This window comes from Protopterus annectens, chromosome 6.part0, assembly GCF_019279795.1.
Source record: "Protopterus annectens isolate FY-2018-M chromosome 6.part0, PAN1.0, whole genome shotgun sequence".
NCBI classification, from domain to species: Eukaryota; Metazoa; Chordata; order Ceratodontiformes; family Protopteridae; genus Protopterus; species Protopterus annectens.
The window spans coordinates 1,383,295,395-1,383,317,593 of NC_056737.1; the positions used below are offsets into that span (position 1 = coordinate 1,383,295,395).

Consider the following 22,199-nt stretch of genomic DNA (forward strand, 5'->3'; position numbering starts at 1 on the left):
TGTTGGTCTAGAATGATAAATGACAAACTGTCAGTGGGTATCAAAGTTTTGAGGAGTATGTGGCTGGTTAGAAGACAGCAAGCAACATCATTTAGAGCTCTGATAAATACTGGTGGCTTCCACATGCAAGCTCTTCTACCCTACCAAGGAAATTACAGCAACCAAAATCAGTAGAAATGCTTTTGGATTAAAAAAGTTCAGGGCGACTTTCATAGACATTTGTGAAAATATTGTGGGTGGGTTTGTTGTACGCCTAATGGAGAAACCCATCCATGTGTGACCACTACAGAAAGTATTCTGAAGCTCAGAACATCCTCAGGTGCAAAGCAACATTAGCTAAGTTTCTGCCTTCCAATCCTATAAGCAATGTTTCTTGACAGCAGCACAGATCCATCAGACCTTTATTGCTTCTTGTAATAAGTAAATTGCTCAGAAGAAAAAGACAAGTGCAATACCATGTCAGAAGTGTCCGCTATACAGTTCAGTGGAACACCCTGACAGCTTTATGAACCTCATATTTACTTTAAGCACTGGTTCTTCAATTTGCTTTATTTTGCTTTGGTGAATACTTCTGAATGCAAAACTAAAAAAACTGTCCGTTTGTTTGTTTGTGTCTTTCGGCTTTTCCCGGTTAGGGGTCGCCACAGCAGAACTAAGGTCCGCTAATGATTGGCAGTAGATTTTTACGTACCGAGTTGCCAGCTCTGATGCACAACCTTCAACGAAGGTACGCCCATTCACGCATGTCTCCACACAGAAGACGCTCTGGCTGAGAATCAAACAAGACAACGTCATACTGTGAGGCTACAATGCTACCGCAGCACCACGTACAAGTAATATTCATAGGTTCATAGGTTCATAGGTAGGTAGGTACTAGGCTATCAGTCTAAGGGCCTAAGTAAGCCTAGCCAACAAGGTTCCCTGGCTTTTGCCATCTAAGAAAGTTATTTTCCTGTGCCCCAGTTGAGCAGAGCCACAGAAGTAAGCCCCAGGGTGAATTTCCTGTTTCCCATCCACTCATCAAGATTTTTCTTGAAGAGTGCTAATGAGCCACTCTATTTGACATAGATGGGTAACTTGTCTGAGAGTATGGGAAGTCTCTGGGACAGGAATCTATCCCTCCAGCATGTTCTGTTTATTGTGGTGACAATATTTAGGTCCCTAGAGTGTGTAGCTTGAGGGATTGGGATTTCTTTAGGTCTAACATGTCCAACAGCTCTGGGTTTGACATAGCTTTGTGCATTAGCCAGAGATCACCTTGGAGTAGGTGATAATGCTACGGAGAAAAGCTGGAGTTTTTTGAGATGGTCAGCATAGGTCATCTGTTTGGGTCTGGTAATCCTCTTTGTGAGGTACTTCTGCAGCCTTTCCAGCTGTTGCAGATGTCTTGTGAGGTACATTCCAAAAGGGGCATTGTACTCTTATAATGGGTCTAACGAGAGCCGTATTCCTTTCTTAGATTTGCTCTTTAGTATTACCTTTATACTAGTAAGCACAGTCTTTCCAGTAATAGACTATGATGTAAATGAGTTTTCGTTTGACTTTACAACTCTCATGATATTTAAATCATGTGTGAACAACAAAGAATCTACATAAAATTAAAATGCACGTCAATGTCTACAGTGCTCATTTAGAGGTGTATAGTACATATAGATTAGGAAAATTATCTCGCCTCAGTTGAATATGAACTGCTTTGTTTGGCTGAAAGTTTTAACAAATCCCAAAAATGGAATGGTCTGCTTCAATGACTCAACAGGTAGCACAATTGCATTTGGTGGCAAACAGTCAGAAGGTTGAGGGTTTTATTCCCACACCAAGAAATTCAATTAGTTTTCTTATACTGACACTGTAGTACAGCATCAGGGAAGTGTATACCTGAACGTGTCGTTCTTCAGATGAGATGGTAAAACCAAGGTCCCACCTGCCTGAGGTGGTGGGAGCTCAGGGCTATGTAATAGATCCCATGGCAATTATTAAAAAGAGTAGGGGAAGTTCTCCTGTGTATTGGCCAAATCTTTCTTTTCAGTATACAAAAACACTTCAGGTCTTCCCTGAAAAGAGTTCACTGGCTTAGTGGGATTAAACTCTTTAACAAGCAATAAATAAATAAATATATACATACATACATACATACATACATACATACATACATGCATGCATATATATTTGTAGAAATAATGGAACAGCTTACAGGACTGACCAAAATATTACACTGGTACGAATCCTTTTCACTCCTTAAGAATGTAATTTTTCAAGTCCTTCAACTCAGTTCAGCCAAATAAATCCAAATTGTAATATGAAACATGAGCAAGAAAGTACAGTTGTGTACACTTACCATAAATGTAGATGTTCGAGTGTATTCACTGTTGCAGTCATTACAATTGGGTTATCCTGCTGGCAGGCTACCCTCAGTTGGCCTGAATTCCAAAGTCTAGGTCCGGCGTCGGTTGCTGTCACCTCTTCCCTGATGTCAGTGCACCAGGGGTATAAAAGTTGCAGCTGATGCCATTTTCTTCAGTTTTTCTTGCCCCAGATGTCAGGTGCCCCCAAAAGGGTAGGCTAAAAATATGTCAATAAAACATTCATGCACCAAAGAATATATTTTGCCTTCATCCACAAGCAAATACACCACATAGGTTGTATAGAACAGAGAAGTACAGATAAGTTCCAGCAATGAAATGGGGGATGGCTGGTGGGTAACCTGGACTGCAACAGTGAATACACTTGAACATCTACATTTATGGTAAGTGTACACAACTGTACTATGTTCTTCGTGTTTCACTTTTGCAGTCATTACAATTGGGTTGAATCCCAAAGCTAAGGTTGGGAGGCTGGAGCTAAATAGCATTAGGGGTGGCTATTAGGCCCTGCAGAACTGCAGTGGCAAAGCCTGCCCTGGATTTAGAGTAGAGTGGTAAGTGATAGTGCTTTGTGAAGGTGTGCACTGAACTCCAAGTAGCAGCCTATAAAATGTCTTTAGTTGGTACTCCCCTGAGGAAGGCTGCTGAAGTGGCTGCTGCTCTGGTTGAATGTGGCCTAATGCCCTTAGGTACTGGCTTGCCATGTTGTGAATAGCAGAAACGAATACAGTGGCCTATCCATTTTGAAATAGTCTGCTTTGAGATAGCCTTTCCCTGTAATCCTGCAGCATATGCCACTAGTAACTGCTCTGTCTTTCTAAAAGCTTTGGTTCTGTTCAAATAGAAGCATAGCTGTCTGTGTATGTCCAAAGAATGCAGAATTCTCTCCCCCTTATTCTGTGGGTTTGGATAGAAAGTAGGCAGATGAATAGTTTGGTTAAGGGCCACACTGGAAACTACCTTAGGCATAAATGTCGGGTTTGTCGTCAGAGAAACCCGATCTGAATAAAAAATGATAAAAGGTTCCACAGCCATGAGTGCCTGTAGCTCTGAGACTCGTCTTGCAGAAGTTATTGCTAGGAGCAGAGCTGTTTTCCAAGATAAAAACTTTATATCAGCTGCAGCGGCTGGCTCGAAAGGAGGCAGGGTGAGTTTTTCCAAGACATAATTGAGGTCCCATGCAGGTATTGGTGATCTCCTTGGAGGCCTTAAATTTTTGGTCCCTCTGAGGTACTGCCTTAATAAAGGATGAGAAAAGATTGGTGGCTCTGTATTGTAATGAGCCGAAATGGCAGAGGCATGAATTTTTATAGATGAAAAAGATAGGCCTTTGTCCAGCATCTCAGTCAAGTATTGCAAAATCTGAGGAATGTTTGGTACAGCTGTGTCAATTCCTTATGCCTGGTTCCAAGCACAGAATCTCTTCCATTTTCCAGCATAGGATTTTCTAATGCTAGGCCTCCTGGCCTCCAAAATGACATCCATCACCGCTTTAGTGAGAGGTGCATTTTGTTTGACTACATTATCCGCCATGCTGCCAGATTTAAGGTCTTGAGTTGGCTGTGCAGGATCTGATTGTTCTGCTGGGACAGTAGATGAGGCACTTGAGGTAAGGTCCTTAGGATTGGATAACAGTACTGGCGTGGCCAGTCTGGGGCAATCAGTATCATTTTCGGCTTTTCCTGTCTGACCTTCAAGAGTACCTTGGAGAGGAGAGGCAGAGGAGGAAAGGCATATACTGTTAAGGTTTTCCAGCTGAAAGATAGGGCATCCACTTTCCATGCTTGTCTGTGATAAGTCCTTGTGCAGAATCTCTTTAGTTGGCAGTTGTGAAATGAGGCAAATAGATCTATGTCCGGGCATCCCCATTTCCTTGTTATCATGCTGAAGACTTGTGGATCCAATTTCCACTCGTGGGGGATCCATGAGGTTTCTGCTTAGTTCGTCTGCCAGAGTATTTATCTTTCCTGGCAGGAATTGTGCATGCAGATATACTTGGTAAGTCAATGCTGTCTCCCACAAAGTCATGACTAGTCTGCAAAGGGGGTAGGAATGAGTGCCTCCCTGCTTGTTTATGTACCACATGACTGTGGTATTGTCTGTCTTTATCAGTAGTTGTCCCGGATGAAGTAGGTCCTTGAAGGCTGTCAGGGCATTTTGAACAGCTAGCATCTCTTTTTGATTGATATGCAGATGCATTTGGTTTGTGGACAATGTGCCCTGAATACATCTTCCTGCTATGTGGGCTCCCCAGGCATAATCCGATGCATCCATTGTTAATGTCTGTGTGGCTGGGGGTAGAGTGAATGGCTGTCCCTTGTTCTGGTGACAGGCCTTCGCCCACCATCAAAACTCCTGTTATAGGCAGGGGATGAGAGTAACTATTGTTTCCAGGCTGTGGCAATGTTGAGTCCAAACACTTTTTAGGTACCATTGAAGTTTCCTCATATGCAGTCTTGCATATGGAATTAGTAGAATGCATGATGCCATGAAGCCCAAAGCCTGCAGAATTTTTCTTTCAGATAACTGGGCCTTTGTTGCCAACAGCTTGAAATAGGTAGTCAGTTGTCTTCGTTTGCCTGGGGTGAGATAAGCCATCTGGGCAGTTGTATTTAAGCTTGCACCCAGGAATATTATCTCTTGAGAGGGTACTAGTTTTGATTTCTGTTCGTTGACTGTGTACCCTAGGCATGGTAATAATCTCTTTACAAACGCCAGATGTTGTAGTAGAATGTCCTTGTTCTCTGCTTGAATGAGACAGTCATCCAAGTAAGGATATATTTGTATTCTTCTTTGTCATCAATATGCAATTACTGGTGCCAGGCACTTTGTAAAGACCCTGGGCGCAGTAGTTAAGCCAAAGGGCAGTGCAGAGAATTGGTAGTGCATTGAGCCAGCTTTGAATCTGAGATATCTTCTGCATGTTTATCTGATTGGGACATGCAGGTATGCCTCTTTTAGATCTAAAGTCACAAGCCAAGCCTTCTTGCCCAACATGGGCAGAAGCTGCTGTAGAGTCAACATTTTGAATTTTGGAATATCCAGGTATGTGTTTAGAATAGATAGGTCCAGTATAGGTCTCCAGGCTTTGTCTTTTCTGGGTAACAAGAACAGTCTTGAATAGAATCCTTGTTCCTGCTCTTGCTCTGGTACTTGTTGAATGGCCCCCATGAGGGACGAAACTTGTTTTTGTGCCTCTGCCCATTGATTGTGTGGCAGGTCTGGCATACCGTTTGGCCTTGGCAGGGTGTGAAAGTGGAACCTGTAGCCTTGTGATGCTATATTTAGAACCCATTTGTCCTGGGTGATCATGTGCCAATTTTGTGAAAAAAGTGCTAGTTTTCCCCCCAAAGGGGCTGCCAAAAGATAAGTGCTTGGTGCTGGAAGTGGAAAGTCATTGAGACTGTTTCCTGTATGGCTGTGATTTTTTCCTCTCCGCTCTTGGAGGTAGAAGCACCCCATTGTTTAGGCCTGTATGAGCCTTGGGGCTGTGATCTGCCTCTGGGGCATCTGTATCTGCCTCTTTGTGGCCTATCGGACACTGGAAAGGACCAATTCTTTGTAGGCCAGTTCCTGCTAAATCTGGGAGGCTGTACCTGCAAGAAATCCTTAACTGTTTGCATAGATTTAGCTTTGTCCTCCATTTCCTTCAACACCTCTTCTGCTTTAACACCAAACAAAGTATCATGCTGTAATGGAGCATCTAATAGTTTTGCTTTAACATGATCAGGCAGATTCTGTTCTTTTAACCAAGCATGCCTCCTAATGACAGAACCTGTAACTGCGGCCCTGCAGGTGGCCTCTAGAGAATCAAAACCACATTGCAAAGTATGCTTTCTAACTTGTTCAGCTGCATGCAATAAATCCTGCATTTCTTTGTTGTCTGCACATTCTGAATTTGTTGGCATTTTCTGTTTAAGCAATGACATAAGATATTGCTGATATTTAAGCATATGAAATTGGCAATTTAAGGCTCTTACAGCCAAGGTAGCAGAAGTATAAATCTTTTTACCCCATCTGTCTAGAGCCCTAGAATCCCTATCAGAGGGGATAGGGTTTTTTGCATTAGAAGCCTTGACCCTTTGGGATCCTGAGAGATGGTTTCTGGGTCAGCAGTAGGGTTTTTATAAAGAAATGTATGTGAATCAGGAACCCTATAGTATCTGTCTGGCTTAACAGGAGCTGGTGGTAAAGAGTCTGGAGATAGACTGGACTCTGAAAAGACATCCTCTACAATGTCTAAAACAGGTGGAATAGCAAGGGGCCTGTGCTGAGGCAATAAAAGGAAGTATCTGAGCCTTTTCTTGGATTCTGAGTAATCTTGGCTCTCCCAGTGGAAATGCTCCCTCATAGTATGCAGTGTCTCCCCAAAAGAATAATCCTCAGGAGGGGAGGATGAAGGGATAGATTCTTCAGCATCAGAATCCTCATAGGGAGGAAGAGAATATTCCTGTTCAGAGTAGGAATCAGAGGAAATGGAAACCTGGTTTGAAGATTCATATTCTAACTCTTGCCTAGGCCTCTTATCAGGAGGGGGAATGGGAATCCCTGATCAACGTAATTAGGTCTTCTGCCATTTTAAGCATCTGTTTTTTAGGCATGGAGGCCTGTCCAGGAGAATGCTGTGCTTGTTTCTTTGTCTTTAGAGCTGCTTTAGTCTTTGCCTTTGAAGCTGAAGTAGGTTTCACATATAACTGTGTAGGCCTGAAAACACCCTCAGAAGCTGATACCTGCTCAGCGGCTCCGAACCCACCTGAGGGAAAAGTTTCTGAGTGTCCAATACCTTGAGTTTCCAGCGGCCTTGTCGGCTCCACATGGGAGTCGGAAGCGGCCTGTGGCTCTGAGGTAGCGGGCGTCAGAGGCTGCGAAAGCACCTCACTGAGAACCGGCGAACCGGTGACAGGCCTAGCAGAAGCCTCGTCATTGGTTTTGGATCTCGGATGCCTGTCCTTTTCTTTTGCTTTGTGCTTTTTATAAACTCCAGTAGTCGGCTGTTCTGACGGCATTATGTAATTAAATCTTCTGCCAAAGTAATGGAATGCAAAATCATACCGACGTTTAATGGTGCGTTGGTTAAATCTAGTATAAAACCGACAACTAGCAACATTATGGTCAGGGCCTAGGCAAGGAATAAAGTAAGAATGAAAATCCTTATGAGGTATTTGCTTCCCACAAGAAATACAGTTATTAACTTTTTCTGACATCGGTCTGGAGCAAGAAAAAAGTTTCCCCAACGGGGTACTTAGCTTTAATGAAGACTTCAGATCTGAAATTTGAATTTGAAAAACTCAGGAGTCAGCTGATCGGCACTTGCGAACTGCTTTTGCTTCGGGCACCACACGGCAAGAGAGACTGAAGAAAATGGTGTCGGTTGCAACTTTTATACCCCTGGCGCACTGACGTCAGGGAAGAGGTGACAGCAACCGATGCCGGACCTAGACTTTGGAATAAAGGCCGACTGAGGGTAGCCTGCCAGTAGGATAACCCAATTGTAATGACTGCAACAGTGAAACACGAAGAACATCATCCATGTTTTTTAATTTATTTACATATTTTTGCAGATGAAATTTAATACAACTAATTAAATTTGCTAGATGCAAATAATTGTCAAGTTAATAACAGCATATATGAACAATGGGATTTAAAGTATTATATTTATACAACACTTTCATGTACTGACAAAAACAGTGAAAATATTTCTACCATGGTATGAAAACAAATATATCGGATAAACTGTAATCAGAACAGATATTATGAGAAGACAAAATCTAATCTTTTCTCAAAAATTGTATTAAACATGCTATCAATCCAGAAAAGTGGATGTAAAAGTGAAATTGTAGTACAGCTCAGTGATACACAAATCCAGCTATTAGTTTGCTAGAAGAGGTATATTTCCCTCTGTAGAACAAATGCTATGTATTAACCATGTTCGAAGCTATACTGCAAAATGTATTCCTGGGGTAATTGTCCATGCTGAGTAAGATTAACATGCAAAATGCCAGTAAAATACAAAGTTGCCACCATCAGTGAGAATGTATAGGAAGAGAGAAGGAGTTCTGTTCCGCTCAATAAGCATTGACATGTATTTTAAAGATCCACTGAAATTAGACAACATCAGAACTAATCATACTTATTTTGGGATACACGAGAGTGAAGAAATGTGTGGCACTGTGGGCAGGGTCACACAGACACAGTGGCACTGTGAGTAGTCTCCGTAGCTCAGTAGGTAGCATAGCCACCTTTGTTGGTGGGAAAACAGAAGGCTGTGGGTTCTATTTTCCAGGTAGTTGGATTCATTGTAATAATACTGACACTGCATTAAGGGAGGGAGGCACTGTACTCCTGAGTGTGCTGTCTTTCAGATGACATGTTAAATTGATGATTCATCTGCCTGACGTCATGGTAGCCTAGGTCGATGCAAATGTTCCCATGTCACCTATCAAAAAGAGCAGACATGCCCCAATGCCCTGTGCATTTCAGGTTACTTTGATAAAAGACCACTGGCCTAGTAAGATTAACCCAGTCAGCAAACTGAAAATAAATAAAATGATTTCACAACAAACACCCAATTGTTGAAATTGTCACTGGTGACATTTCTGGTGTTGAGCATTCATAATGAAACAGTCAGCATTTAAAGGTAGTCTATTGTTAAAACTATGCATTCATGGTTCTAATCCATTGCCACAGGTAAGTTGCAAAAATCACTCATTTCATTTGTGACAACGAATGAACATCATATCGTCATGCTTATATGAATCACGATCCCTTACTTAATATACCCAAATATGATGCAGCTATCAAGAAATAGAAGTAAGTACCCACTACACTTAAAAGTGACAGTATATCTGCATTTTGACTTCTTACAAGTTTATTGATGACTGTCTCAAAATGTGCTCTCTTATAATATGGACTTTACAATAATGAAGCTCTCTACATGGAAAGGAACGGAGCAGATGTTTTTATGAAGCATGGCCTCAGTCATATATTGCACAAATGTAAGAAAACATCTGCAAATTAAAGCACTGCCAAACAACATTGTTTACAGCTGAAGTTCAGAGAAGTACCTCTCTTTCCCAGTCTAAAAGCATGGTAGCTGTAACTGCAGCCAAGTACAACCAGATTCTCAAGACTGGCTCATGAATAAAAATTATGCTAGCAGAGATAAGGGGCCTGAAAAAAACTGATAATGGAAAAGCTACAGCTCATAGTCAGTCAGTCAGTCCCATTTTACAGATGGCAAGACCCATATGCAAAAGTCAACCTCAAGTTCTGTAAAATAATACCAGCAGCTAGATATTCTACAGATTTTTTTGAGACTCTCACTTAGTGTTGCTTTTTGAGTGAATGTTTGAACAGCAGAAGAACTGATCAGTAAGGAAGAACCTTCATATTTCTCATACCCTTGAAATGACAGGGACAAATCCTTTGGGTTTTGTCAACCACCTGAAATTAATATTCACTTATTTGCTGGTATCCTTCCATTTGGCAAGAACAAAGGGCCTGTACAACAGAACAACGTAACATCAAAATGCCATAGATCTTTTTTGGCAGGTTGTCCACCTTTTCTAGGAAGGCAACCGTTAGAAAATTAAAAAAACATCTCATGAATAATAATGCCAGGATTGCTCCAGGCAATGATTTGGGCATGCAGTAAAAGGCACAGAGTACATATTAATTATATTTTGTTTATTATCACCCCCTCCTCCTCTTCTAGAAAGGCTATCATCATCATCATATTTATCATCATTAACCCCCTCTTTGCCATTTTTCTACATGGGGTTAGGGTGTTCCATCAACTGTCTCCATTTCTTTTGATTTAATACCAGTGTCACATGTCCTTCTTATAGAGTTCTAGAAAGGTAACCATTCTGAAACAGATGAGCCAGTCAGAAAAGTACATGGTATACAACAATGGCAGGATCTCTGTGGGCAGCGATTTTCTTGGCTATAGCAGGAAACTGCAGACAATTATAGCAATGCTTTGGAGAGAACACACACGTTTCATTCCAAGATTGTCTTGCCAACCTTATTTCAAGCAGAGATGCAGATGACAAAGTAAAAGAGAAGGGCTTCTTGGGCAAGTATGTGTAGATGGCCATTGATAATCATAATGTTTAATCTTACACCACCAGAATTGGTGACAAAGTGAAAATAATTAGGGAAACAACCCGCATTTTTAATGTGTTTTAAATGCTGGTGATATTAATGTAGACCTTCTCAAAACTGTCCAATTTAAGTAGGTACAGAACAAAATGCAGAGCCTAAATTAGAGGCATACCTACAAATTACAGATAGTTAATGGGTATGGTGACACTTCCAGAAATATATATCCAGAAGGCAAAGATGCCATTAGCAGTGAAACTTGCAAGCATGACACCTTTTCAGAGATTAAAGTAACTTCTCAGAATTTTTACTATAACAACCATCTCTAATGAATACAGTGACCCTGCATGTGAGCTTCTATGTTCAGTACTTTAATAACTGTCAGCTATTTTGCAAACTCAGCTATTTATTTTGGTGTTTTTCTTTTATTTTTCAGCTCCACTGCTTAGCAATACTAAGCAGTAAATTAAGAGCACTAATGCAGGGAATGTGAATGTAACTGAATTCCTTAACTAAGCAATAAAGTGCACTGTACATTTGTCACAACAACAGTTAGTATAAAAAGCAAATAGCCACGATAAAATTCATGGAAAGATTTCTTCCTGGAAATGTAGGATACTTTCAAGGATGGGATGATATGTTGTTTTCTTTATAAAATTTCTAAGGACAGGGATGTTACTCTCATGAAAGGCATGTTTAAACAATATAAAGATTTATTAACTCATAGTGGTAGCGCTGTATATAAAACTTCTAGCCCGAATGAGTGCTTTTCAAGATTTATTTGAAAACTGCTGGATCACATGCACATTTAAAAGTTGGTCCTGGAAGTCAGATGTTGGTCAGAACTAACACACAGGATAGTGTCACTAATATGTCCCTTCCTATACATGTACAGTAGGTAAAAACACACTTTAATAATAATAATAATAATAATAATAATAATAATAATAATAATAATAATGCTAATAATAACATACCAGTGGATACAGCAGTAGCAGCAGTAACACTACAAGAAGAAAGTATCACTCAATGCACAGTTACCTGCTACAAAGGAAAATGACTTGTAAATACAATATCATTAAGGTTTTGAGACTGGGAGAGAAAGAGGCACAGAACCTGTAGTATAATCTATATAAAAGAATGCCCATCTCATTTACTTCTTGGGGAGTGCTGATGGATACTGCTGGGTCTTTCTCTCACTCTTTCTCTCCTTAAACAATGGTCATTTGGTTGCAGTTTTTCTACAGGAACGTTATCATCATTAGTTGTTGTATCACATCTTACCTAATTGCTATACTCTGGGCTGTGATATGAGGAATGGATCAAGCAGGCTGGAGGTAGATCATCTATGATTACTTTAATGCTGCTAAATAAGAACTCTGACCAAACTGATGCTTAAATGATCATTACCTCCTAGGAGGTCAAAGATAAAAAGAAGTATTGGTAAGAAATGAGCAAGAAATTATGCTTACCCATAGTTTTCATAGTGAAGCTCATTATTACAAAGTATATGAAACCTATAATGGTCCACAGGGAAGGAGCCATTTAAGATACTGTGCCAGCACTGTAACAAAGAAGGAAGATATGAACTAATCATAACTTAATCAAACAAACTCGTACAAATGCTTAGTTCTCATGCTGTCAACAGAAGGTAACTTTACATGTCTCTAGGGGCAATAATTCTTTAACAATTTCAAAAGTTCAGGTTGTTAGAAAAATAAGCTAAATCAACTGATTATTGTAATATATTAAAAACTACTGAATCAGGGTGTTACAGACCAATGCAGCTTTTTATAATTGTCTCAAAAAATTTATCAGCTCAGACTAGTAGAGGTTTTTCTCCATAGTGACATTTATGGTGAAGTGAAGAGTCAGCCTCACGTGAGTTTTAAGACACTTCACCATCAACAAACTACCTGAATTAATAGTTGCATTGATGATGAGACAGTTCATTAGTATGGAAAATTGTCAGATGGGCACAATTTTTATCAAATTTAGTCCATACAACAAATGATCACTGTTTTCAAACAAGAGTGGACAAGCAATTCTTCTTAAAAATTCTTGTTAGCCTGCTAGTATATAATTTCTCTGCTTCTTTATTCACATATTTTACAGTCTTCAGTAGCAATACCATATTGTTACATCACTATGGATGATAATGATGACTTAAATGTACTTCATTTCACATTTTGATACAACATGAAGCTAAACATCTCAATATCAATGCTTTTTTCTGTCTTGATTTTGGAAGTTGGCCTTCCAGTCATTCTCTCTTTAGAAAACAGGCAAAATTCCATCAAGAAAGTCTCCGAAACGAAAATTATTCCACCACGAAACAGGAACACAATAAAAACTAATGTTTATTAACGCACTTCCAAAGTCATACGCGTTTTCGTCCTATCCACTGGACTTCATCAGATAAGTTCATACATTCAATTAATCACTTATATACATCATACTTTATCATAATCCAATAAAAAACATCAAACAAATTCAAATGCACAAATCAACTAAGCTAAACATCTCAATATCAATGCTTTCTTCTGTCTTGATTTTGGAAGTTGGCCTTCCAGCCATTCTCTCTTTAGTTTATTCTTTCATCAGTTAGAGTTGAAATTTATTTAAACTTTATACTATACCTAAAATAACTGTACACATGTCCAAAATGCGAATGTAATTTTAGACATGCAAAGAGGCTAATATCTGAACGATCTGACTTCATATTAAGTTAAACCATCCAAAAATAGGATGCACTGTGACAGCTAATAAAAATGTCTTAGGCAGAGCAGACAAAAGATGAGGCCTACCATTGTTCCTTCACTCTCGTTTCGTGCAACTTCCCGCTGCAACCGAGCCACTGCCAGCTTCTCCCTGCGAAAACAAAACATCATGAATATTTTCCAACATTACAAAGCAGCATCAAACTGTATTTAGTTATAAATAGCTTGCACTTCACACTGGCTACATTCTAAGTTTAATCCCTTTTCAGGTACTTCTGTTTTGCAAACATTGGTGAGAATTAAAAACTTTGTTTACTCAGCAAAATTGCATCACTTGTATGAATTGCAGATGGATGTATTATAGTGTGCTTCTCCATTTACTTGGGACAATTCACATTTATAAATTATTATTTACTTTCTCATGATATGGTATGCATAATATTTATAGGATCACAGGATCATAGGAGGTTACTAATCTAATTGCCCAAGGGACCTTACAAGCCTAGCCAAGCTCATCCCTTGTTCGCAAAGGTGTTTGGTTCAATTCAACACCTATGCTCTCCACCCTCATAAAACCCTACAGTAATCTAAATAACCTATGCTCTTGCAACAAAATTTTGATTCAAACTTCTCTATCAAATAACGCAGCAGGCGACTCTACATTTTTCAACTCAGTTGGCAAAGTGTGGAATCAACTTCCCCAAGACCTTACATCCCTGACCTCAATTCTATTATTTAAATCCAAACTCAAACACTTCCTAACCAGCCACTGGCTATGCTCGTGCAATAACGCTGGCTGACCTTTTGACTCCCTCCTTATTTAAAACTAAATAAACACTTCCTAACCAACCTCTAGCTTTTCTCTTGCAATAACCCTAGCTGACCTTCTTTACCCCCTCCCTTCTTTACCCCCCTCTCCTCCTCTTTCTTACCTTTATCATGATACTCTTTCCATTTCTGTGGTGTCTCTGTCCACCCTTTTCTCAACTTATAAATATTGTAATTAATTTTTTAACCTTGTTAGTTACTCACCGAGCTTATCTTCTAAGTCTCAGTCTGTTCTCTATTGCCTAATTATACTGTATTTGAGGTTTAAAGTTCTTGTTTTTTGTTTTGTACCATTGTATATTGATGTATTATTTTGTTATCTAGTAGTTAGCGGAGCTTTTCTCCTCGGGCCTCCACTGAAAATAGACATGTATCCAGCTGGACTAGTCCGGTTAACAAATGTAAAATAAATAAATAAATCAGACACTAAAATCAGCACATATTGCCCTTGGCCAAAAGGGACACAGTTTGATCCCACATGAGGAATTTGTGGTTACCCATCCAGTCATCCAAATTACACTTAAATAGGGCCAACAAGGGGCTTTGTTTAACATGAATAGGAAGCTTGTTTCAAAGGTGGGGCAACCTCTGTGAGACAAATCTGTCTCTCCAGCAAGTTTTGTTGATGTCACAATATGTTAAGATCCTTTGAGTGAGTGACCTGTGTGCCATTTGACTTGAGAATGTGCAACATTTCCATTAAAGCTGTTGTATCTGCAAGGCACATGTCAACTCTGAGCCATATGTATGTCACAGAGTAAAGTGACAATGATTTCAGTCTGTCCGCATAAGACAGATCTTGAAGATTCTGAATTTTCTTTGTAAGGAAACTTTCTATTCTCTCTCTGATTGATGCAGGTGTTTGGAAAGGAACATACCTAAGGGAGCATTGTACTCTAGTACTGGCCTGATAAGGGAAGAGTACAGGGGGGTTAAAACCTATTTTTTTTCTAGGGGCAATGCTCTTTCTTATGAGATGAGCAATATAAATGCATATATATATATATATATATATATATGTATATATATATATGTGTGTGTGTGTGTGTGTGTGCGTGTGTGTGGATATAGATGAATATAATATATATAAATATATATATATATATATATATATATATATATATATGCAGAAATTTACACACACACACACACACACATATATATATCCAATGTAGTCCAGCTCAGAAGATATGTAAACATGGCGCAGGAAGCTTTGTTGGCATCACAAATACAGCTACGCAGTACACCCTCATTCCACCCATCCACACAGCTAAATGTCCACTAAACTGCCAATGAACTCATTTTATCTACTTTATGCTCATGGGGATGGAGTGTATATCAGCAAAACTGGATACAAGGAAGACCCCACCAGAAATTATGCCAATCCACTAGAAGACACTCACTGACATAAACACATATTTGCTTACCTGCTAATATATTTGTTGTATGTGGAAGAAAACAAGATACCTTATTGAATACCTACATAAGTACATGGAAAATTTGAAAACAGCACACAGAAGATACCACTGTTTATAATCAAGCAGGAGAGTTTTATCACATAAGACTAAAATTTGTTGATGAGCTATTTCATGTTCTAAGGGTAAGGGTAAGTTTGAATCTTTCCACATTCATTTGCCTATTGTGTGACTTTCAGCAGGGTAGTTAACCAGACAGTACATTAGGGCTTTTGGGGAATTTGGCTAAACTTCTTAATGGTCTATAGACTGCATGTCTCATAACAGCCTATGAACCTAAGATAACCAACCACTGTGAGGGGAAAATACTATCTGGCTTCACCCATAAAACATGTGAAAAATGTTTATAGAGCATTACAGTCATGACTTGAAAGTAAGATACCGTAACCCTCCACCAACAAAAAATAGCATTTATTGCTCTGATGAATTTTGACAAGTGAATGCAAATCAACATATATCTTTCTATTAAGACATGTGCCATCTACAGACCAAAAAATTATGGACTTATTCCCCAAGTATTATGCACATACTACTTTAAACTTGTTAAAAGGTTAGTACTGGGACCACTGGAGTTGACTGTTTGATAGCTAAGGTGAGATAAATTTGATCTCATGGTCATCAGAAGTGCAACATAGATGAAGACTGTGCAATGCACCTTGTTTAGTTGGCAAGTTTACCTTCAGAGATTATCAAAGAAAACTAACAAGCAAATAAATAAACATACAAGCAAACAAGTAAATAAGTATTCAGTTGCCGTCTAAAAGAAGACTGTGCTAAACAGGAGCAGATATGAAGGGCCTGTAGCTCCTTAAGAAAACTGAAATGACAAGCGATGTCAGTTGGTAAGAAGAGGTCCTGCTTGAGTGAGATGACCATTATCCAAAGTTTCAAATATCACAAAGGATAACTTTATATGAGGGGTAAATGTGATAAGGCACTGTTTCATGCCTTGGAATCCGGCCGACCGAAGGGCTGCCTGAGGCAGGACAACCCATATGTGATGACTGCAGATGCATCCTTGAAGGACATCAGATATGGAACCATATTCTTCAGTCTACTGGCATATCTTGGCAAGAACTAGTATGTTTTGTAATGTTGCCTAAGAGATGGAGTAGTGAAATTGTAGAAGTGAATTACAGCAGTAGTCTGTGTTACCAACTGTCAACTATATCTTCAGCTTTTTACAAATGAGGATACAAATTGATCCTTCATTGACTGGTTAACCAATGGTGCACCACATTGTGGATTCAAAGGCTTTAAAGCTTTATAGATTAGTCAATGGCTTTTACTGAAGAATGCACATCTGTTTTTTTTATTATTGATACATTTCGGTTATCTACAGCAGATTACATGATGGCTCTTTTGCCTGATGGCTCCTCTATCAGCACCTAATTGGCCAATTTCTTCCATGGAGCAGGGGCAAGGGATTCCGTAGCTTAGCAAAACTACAGGGTAATCATTCTTGCCTGACAAGCACTGCCTGTTCCCCAATGGCAAGAGTCAGGTGGTAGGGAATGGACCAGGTCATTAACTGGTTACAGCACCCTATACTCTGTCCTTCCTCTGGTAGGTGGGTTACCCCCTTCCTCCTTAGCAGTTCCCCAAGCTTCACTGCATGCTTCCACTGCAGCCACATACTTAATACCTTAGCTCCCACATGTGCACAGTGGCAGAGCATATCCCATAGGTCCATCCTCCACAGGTGTAACATCTAGTGCTCCTGCTAGGTGTTATCTGATTGGTGAGTTTGACCTATGCCCCTCCCCCTCTGATCATGGAAACTTGGCAGCAGCCTTTCACTCAAATTAACTGTCACATTGGCCTGTCAGCAATCACTAAGTGCATGACATACCCCGGTGGACTTCAGATGGTGAATGCAGGCCCACTGCAAGGAATACTTTCACAAAAGAAAATAAACAGTTAAAGTCTTGTTAGACTAACATTAGCTGTGATCATACTGATAAAAAAGTATCCTGACAAAGTAATCAGTGACTTTTTTGTGAAAAAGTAAAGTCTTGGACTACAGCATGACTGCCAGAGAGATTCAGTACTCTAACTAGGTCATAACAGAACCTGATTAAAGGTACATAGTATATAATAGACATTGATCTCAGTTTTATGCTACACTTTAACTTATGGAGTAATAGTCGAGGAAAAAATACAGATTATTCATTAACTGGTTTGGTTATTGACCAAGAAAGTGTGCACAGATGGGAAAACTCAAACAGCAAACAAGCAACTAATAAAATTCCTGTGGCACTAATCGGTTTTGCTACGTAAAAGCAGGAAAGTAATTTCTGAAACTGCAGTATATGCCAAATCGTATGAAGACAATAGCAAAACTAGAAACGTAATATGCAAGAGAAGGGAAATTATCTATGGCACAAGGATTGGTAGATACCAGTTAACTACTTTCAGAGTTATGATAAAAGCAAGTCAGGCATCCGGTCAGGGCCTACACAGATGAGTGGTGAAAGTAGAATAGAAAGAGAGAAAATCTATACTGTTTGTAATGAAATTAACCTTGATGGTACTATGAAAGGGCAGCAGCATGCCTGTATATATTACCAGTGGCACAGAAACATAGAAAATGTGGTAAGCATACTCCTGTGCTAAGCCTTGGTGAGGCCCCAATTGGAGTGCTATATCCATTTCTGGAATAATAACTGAAGATAGAGGAACCTGCCAGGTGAGCCAAATACAATTACCATCCTGATGTGTGGAAATGAAAACTCGAATTATAAAGGAGAAACAGTGGATGTGCTCACACTAAGAGTTCAGAAGCAATTCTGCAAGAATGTAGTATTATGGATGTTAAAAGGAATGGTAGTAGAAAAAACGTTCCACAACAGAAAGTCTGGGGTAAACTGGACATGTTGGAATTGACAGACTGTATGAAGTATCAAAGTTAGGATTACACCTGGATATAAAAAGGAGAGATATGGCTGGCAAGACCCTTCTAGTTGTACTAACTGTGGAAAAATGAAATGCTGACATTTTCTTTCCAAACATGCTCACACTGCTACTGTTTAAAAAAATCATTAAATGACTCCATTTTTTATGTATCAACCTGACACTCAACATCTCTGTCTTGCAGATTACAGCTATTTATTTTAATAGTTCCCCACACTGGAAAATGCTGTTGATCAAACCACCACAGGTACTTTTTCAACACTTGGGCCCTAGTTCTGTACTGTGGAGAAAATGTGAGCAGAAATAACCTTTCACTCGGGTCTCATATATGGAATGAAAGAGGACTCTGTTTATAGTTCTAGTTTGTTGTTCCTCCAGGAATGCCACTGACTTTAGATCAAGCTTATATTTCACAGCAGCTAAATTAACTAACTCTGTTATAACACAATTAAACCAGTTCAGAATTTTAAAGAAGGCAGAGTTTATCCTAGCATAGAAAGAGAAAACCGATTTTGGATAAGCCACTGACTAATAGTACAGCTTGAGTGGTGACTCATACATACATTCCTACCATTAATTTAGAGAATCATTAAGTCCCTTGCAGTACAACTTTAGGTTGGGGGTGCTAAACTACCTGTCAAAAATATACTGACAAAAATAGCAGACTCCATATAAAAGACATTGCAACCAAGAACAAACAATGGAGAAACAACAATGTGAAATAGCAACAGTAACCACTATGGCATCATGCCTCTCCAGTAACTGAATGTGAAATGTTATTTGCAAGTAGCTGTATTCCTGTTTGGACTTCCAGACAGCTTTAAACTGTATGGTCATATTCTCTTTCAGAACAGTGCCCTGTAATGACTTCTACTTGTTGAGATTAGCCATATTAGCATGTTTAATGGTTTATCCTCTGACAAGTTGGAGGTTGGGAGGGTTTCCTAATAGTTAAGGTGTTTACCTTACAAACACAAAGTGCAGGGCTTGAGTCTCACAAGTGATAATTGGCTAAGTTTAAAATGGCTCACAAGGGCAGTTAGCCTAGTATGAACCTATGAATCATTAAAAGCATGTCTATTTTGGGGTTGGGAGGGTGGCCTAATGGTTAAGGTGTTTGCCTTACAAACACAAGGTGCAGGGTTTGAATCTCACAAGGGATAATTGGCTAGGCTTAAAATGGCTTGCAAGGGCAGTTAACCTAGTGCTAATCTATGAACCTATGACTGTGGATGTTAGCTAGTCAGCTAAAAAACAAATGGGTCATATACCTTGGGATTTTAAACCTTTCTCGTTGAATGATCAAGACTGTTATGAAATTAAACTATATATATATATATATATATATATATATATATATATATATAGGTTCATCTGCCCGAGGGCATTTACAAGCCTAGCCCATAGTTTTGTGGCTTACGCCACCCCTTTAGTATGGGGAACTATACCCATTATTTTGCTGTGCCTCTGTCGAGCAGTGACACTGAGGTAATCCCTGGGGTATATCTGCGATCTCCCATCCATTGGTCAAGATTTCTCTTGAACAAGGCCAGCGAGGTGCTCTGCCTCACATATACTGGGATTTTGTTCCACAGCATAGGGAGTCTTTGGGTGATGAATCTATCCCTCCAGCACGTCCTATTAATGGCCGTGTCGAGGTTTAAGTCTCCCGCCCTTGTGGCTCTGACGGATCTAGATTTTTTGAGGTGAAGCATATTCATCAATTCTGGGTTTGACATGGCCTTGTATGTTAGGCAAAGGTCACCTCTGAGCAAGTGGTAGGCGACTGAGTAGAGCTGGAGTTCTTTCAGTCGGGCAGCATAGGACAGATGTTTGAGACCCTTTATCCTTTTGGTGAGGAACTTTTGTGGCCTCTCCAGCTGCTGCAAGTGTCGGGTCAGATACATTCCGAATGGGGCATTGTACTCAATCATTGGTCTGATGAGTGATGAGTATAGGGAGACTATGACCTCCCTTGATCTAGATGAGAATCCCTTCATGATAAGGTGGGCAATGTAGAAGGTCTTCCTAACTACTTTAGCTACATGGGTGTCGAATGACAGACTACTATCAACCTGGGTCCCCAGGTCCCTGATAACTTCTTCTGTGCTCAGTGGATTGCCACCTATTTGGTAGCTAGGGGTAACCTTGTTTTTCCCGAAGGGTATGACTATGCATTTTTGGCATTTAACTTTAGGCCATGGCTCTGGCACCAGTTATCCGTTTCTGTGAGACCCTTCTGAAGGATATCTGTGTCAGATGTGTTTTCTACTATGGCGCCCAGTTTGCAGTCATCTGCAAACTTTGTCAGCCATAACCCTCCTGTGTTTGCTTGTACTTCGGAAAAGTTGATGCCAAACAAGAGTGGGCCCAGGACTGAGCCCTGTGGTACACCACTTGTGACAGGCTTTGAGTCTGACATGGCGCCAGCAACTCTGACCCCGTGGGTTCTGTCACTCAGCCAGTTTGCAACCCATCTTGTGATGTATGGGTTAACATTTAAGCTGATGAGTTTTTCAATGATACCCGAGTGGGGTATTGTATCGAAGGCCTTTGCCAGATCGAGGTAGGCTGTATGGACTGCCTTTCTCACATCAATGGCTTTGGTGACTGTTTCAAAAAAGTCAACCAAGTTTAGAAGGCATGATCTGCCTTTGACAAAGCCAAACTGGGATGGATCCAAAGTCTGCAAATTCCCTATGTCTTTATTTATGAGGTCCATTATGATCCTCTCCATGGCTTTGCAGATAAGGCTTGTCAAGCTAATGGGCCGGTAATTTCCAGGGTCGGTGGAGGCACCGCCTTTGTGAAGTGGGACCACAGTTGCAGTGCGCCACTCCCTGGGTACGTATCCAGAGGTAAGATATATATATATATATATATATGGGAAAAGAGGACAGACATTTTATTTTTTGTATTGCATAGACATGTTATGTCTAACTCAGACAGACTTCCATAACACTTGGCAGTGAGAAGGTAAATTAATCATTTTATACTGGGCTCCATTCCAAAGGCATGTATATGACTGATATGAGCTATGAATTAAACAACATTCAAAACCAGACCTGTCTGCTCTAAGCTGAATCAAAGGTGCTACTGTTTGTCTTTGGATGAAGATATGGGGAATTACAAACACCTGTGCTTGGTCTGGTCATAGACATATGGTATTAATAAGCAGTGACTCAGTTCTCATGCATTAATAAAATATTATTCATATTATAACTAATGAAGGCTAAACCTTATTCAAAAATGTAGTGTATTCAGCCTAAGCATTTCTGTTCTCCCCTATGTAATCACATAGTTCTGATAGACCAAGCCCTTTTTGTGTGGCTTCCTGTGCCATTACTGATATCCTGTCTATCTTCTGTGGTATAAATTTGATTTCTATATTCTGGTCAATAAATGTATGAGGATAAAGAACATGAAACATCATTGACTGGATGGATTCCACAAGTAGCAAAATTTAAAGAAAGAGTGATTATTTTAACATTTTGTATAAAAGCCCAGTAGCATAAATGAAAATATATCTGCTACCTGGCAAGTTAATGCTAATGACACAGTTGTGTCCTGGCCTGTGACACTGACTCCATGTATTGGGAATTACTAATTGCATGTCTCACAAACGCAGGTCTCACTCATGACTTCACTCCTATGAGGAAAATGTCAGCACAGCCAATAAGCCATGTGTTTGTGGTGGCAGCGGGGGTAAAATATAACTCAAACAAGAAATCTACACGTGTCTATATGACAGTATGAGAACAGGTCGAATATGTATTTTTTTATAATGGCTAATCCACTGC

The 22,199-nt window shown here is 39.8% G+C and overlaps 1 protein-coding gene across 3 annotated transcripts in view; it reads right to left on the reverse strand.

The window, feature by feature from the left end:
* Positions 1-22,199, reverse strand: part of NCKAP5 (NCK associated protein 5) — a 1,523,932-nt gene that overhangs the window by 1,146,773 nt on the left and 354,960 nt on the right. For all 3 annotated transcript variants that reach the window (XM_044074934.1, XM_044074933.1, XM_044074932.1), the window contains one exon: positions 13,271-13,334. In XM_044074934.1, coding sequence (XP_043930869.1) covers positions 13,271-13,273 — 3 coding nt within the window. In that variant the 5' untranslated portion in view covers positions 13,274-13,334. The remainder of the gene's footprint in view (positions 1-13,270; positions 13,335-22,199) is intronic.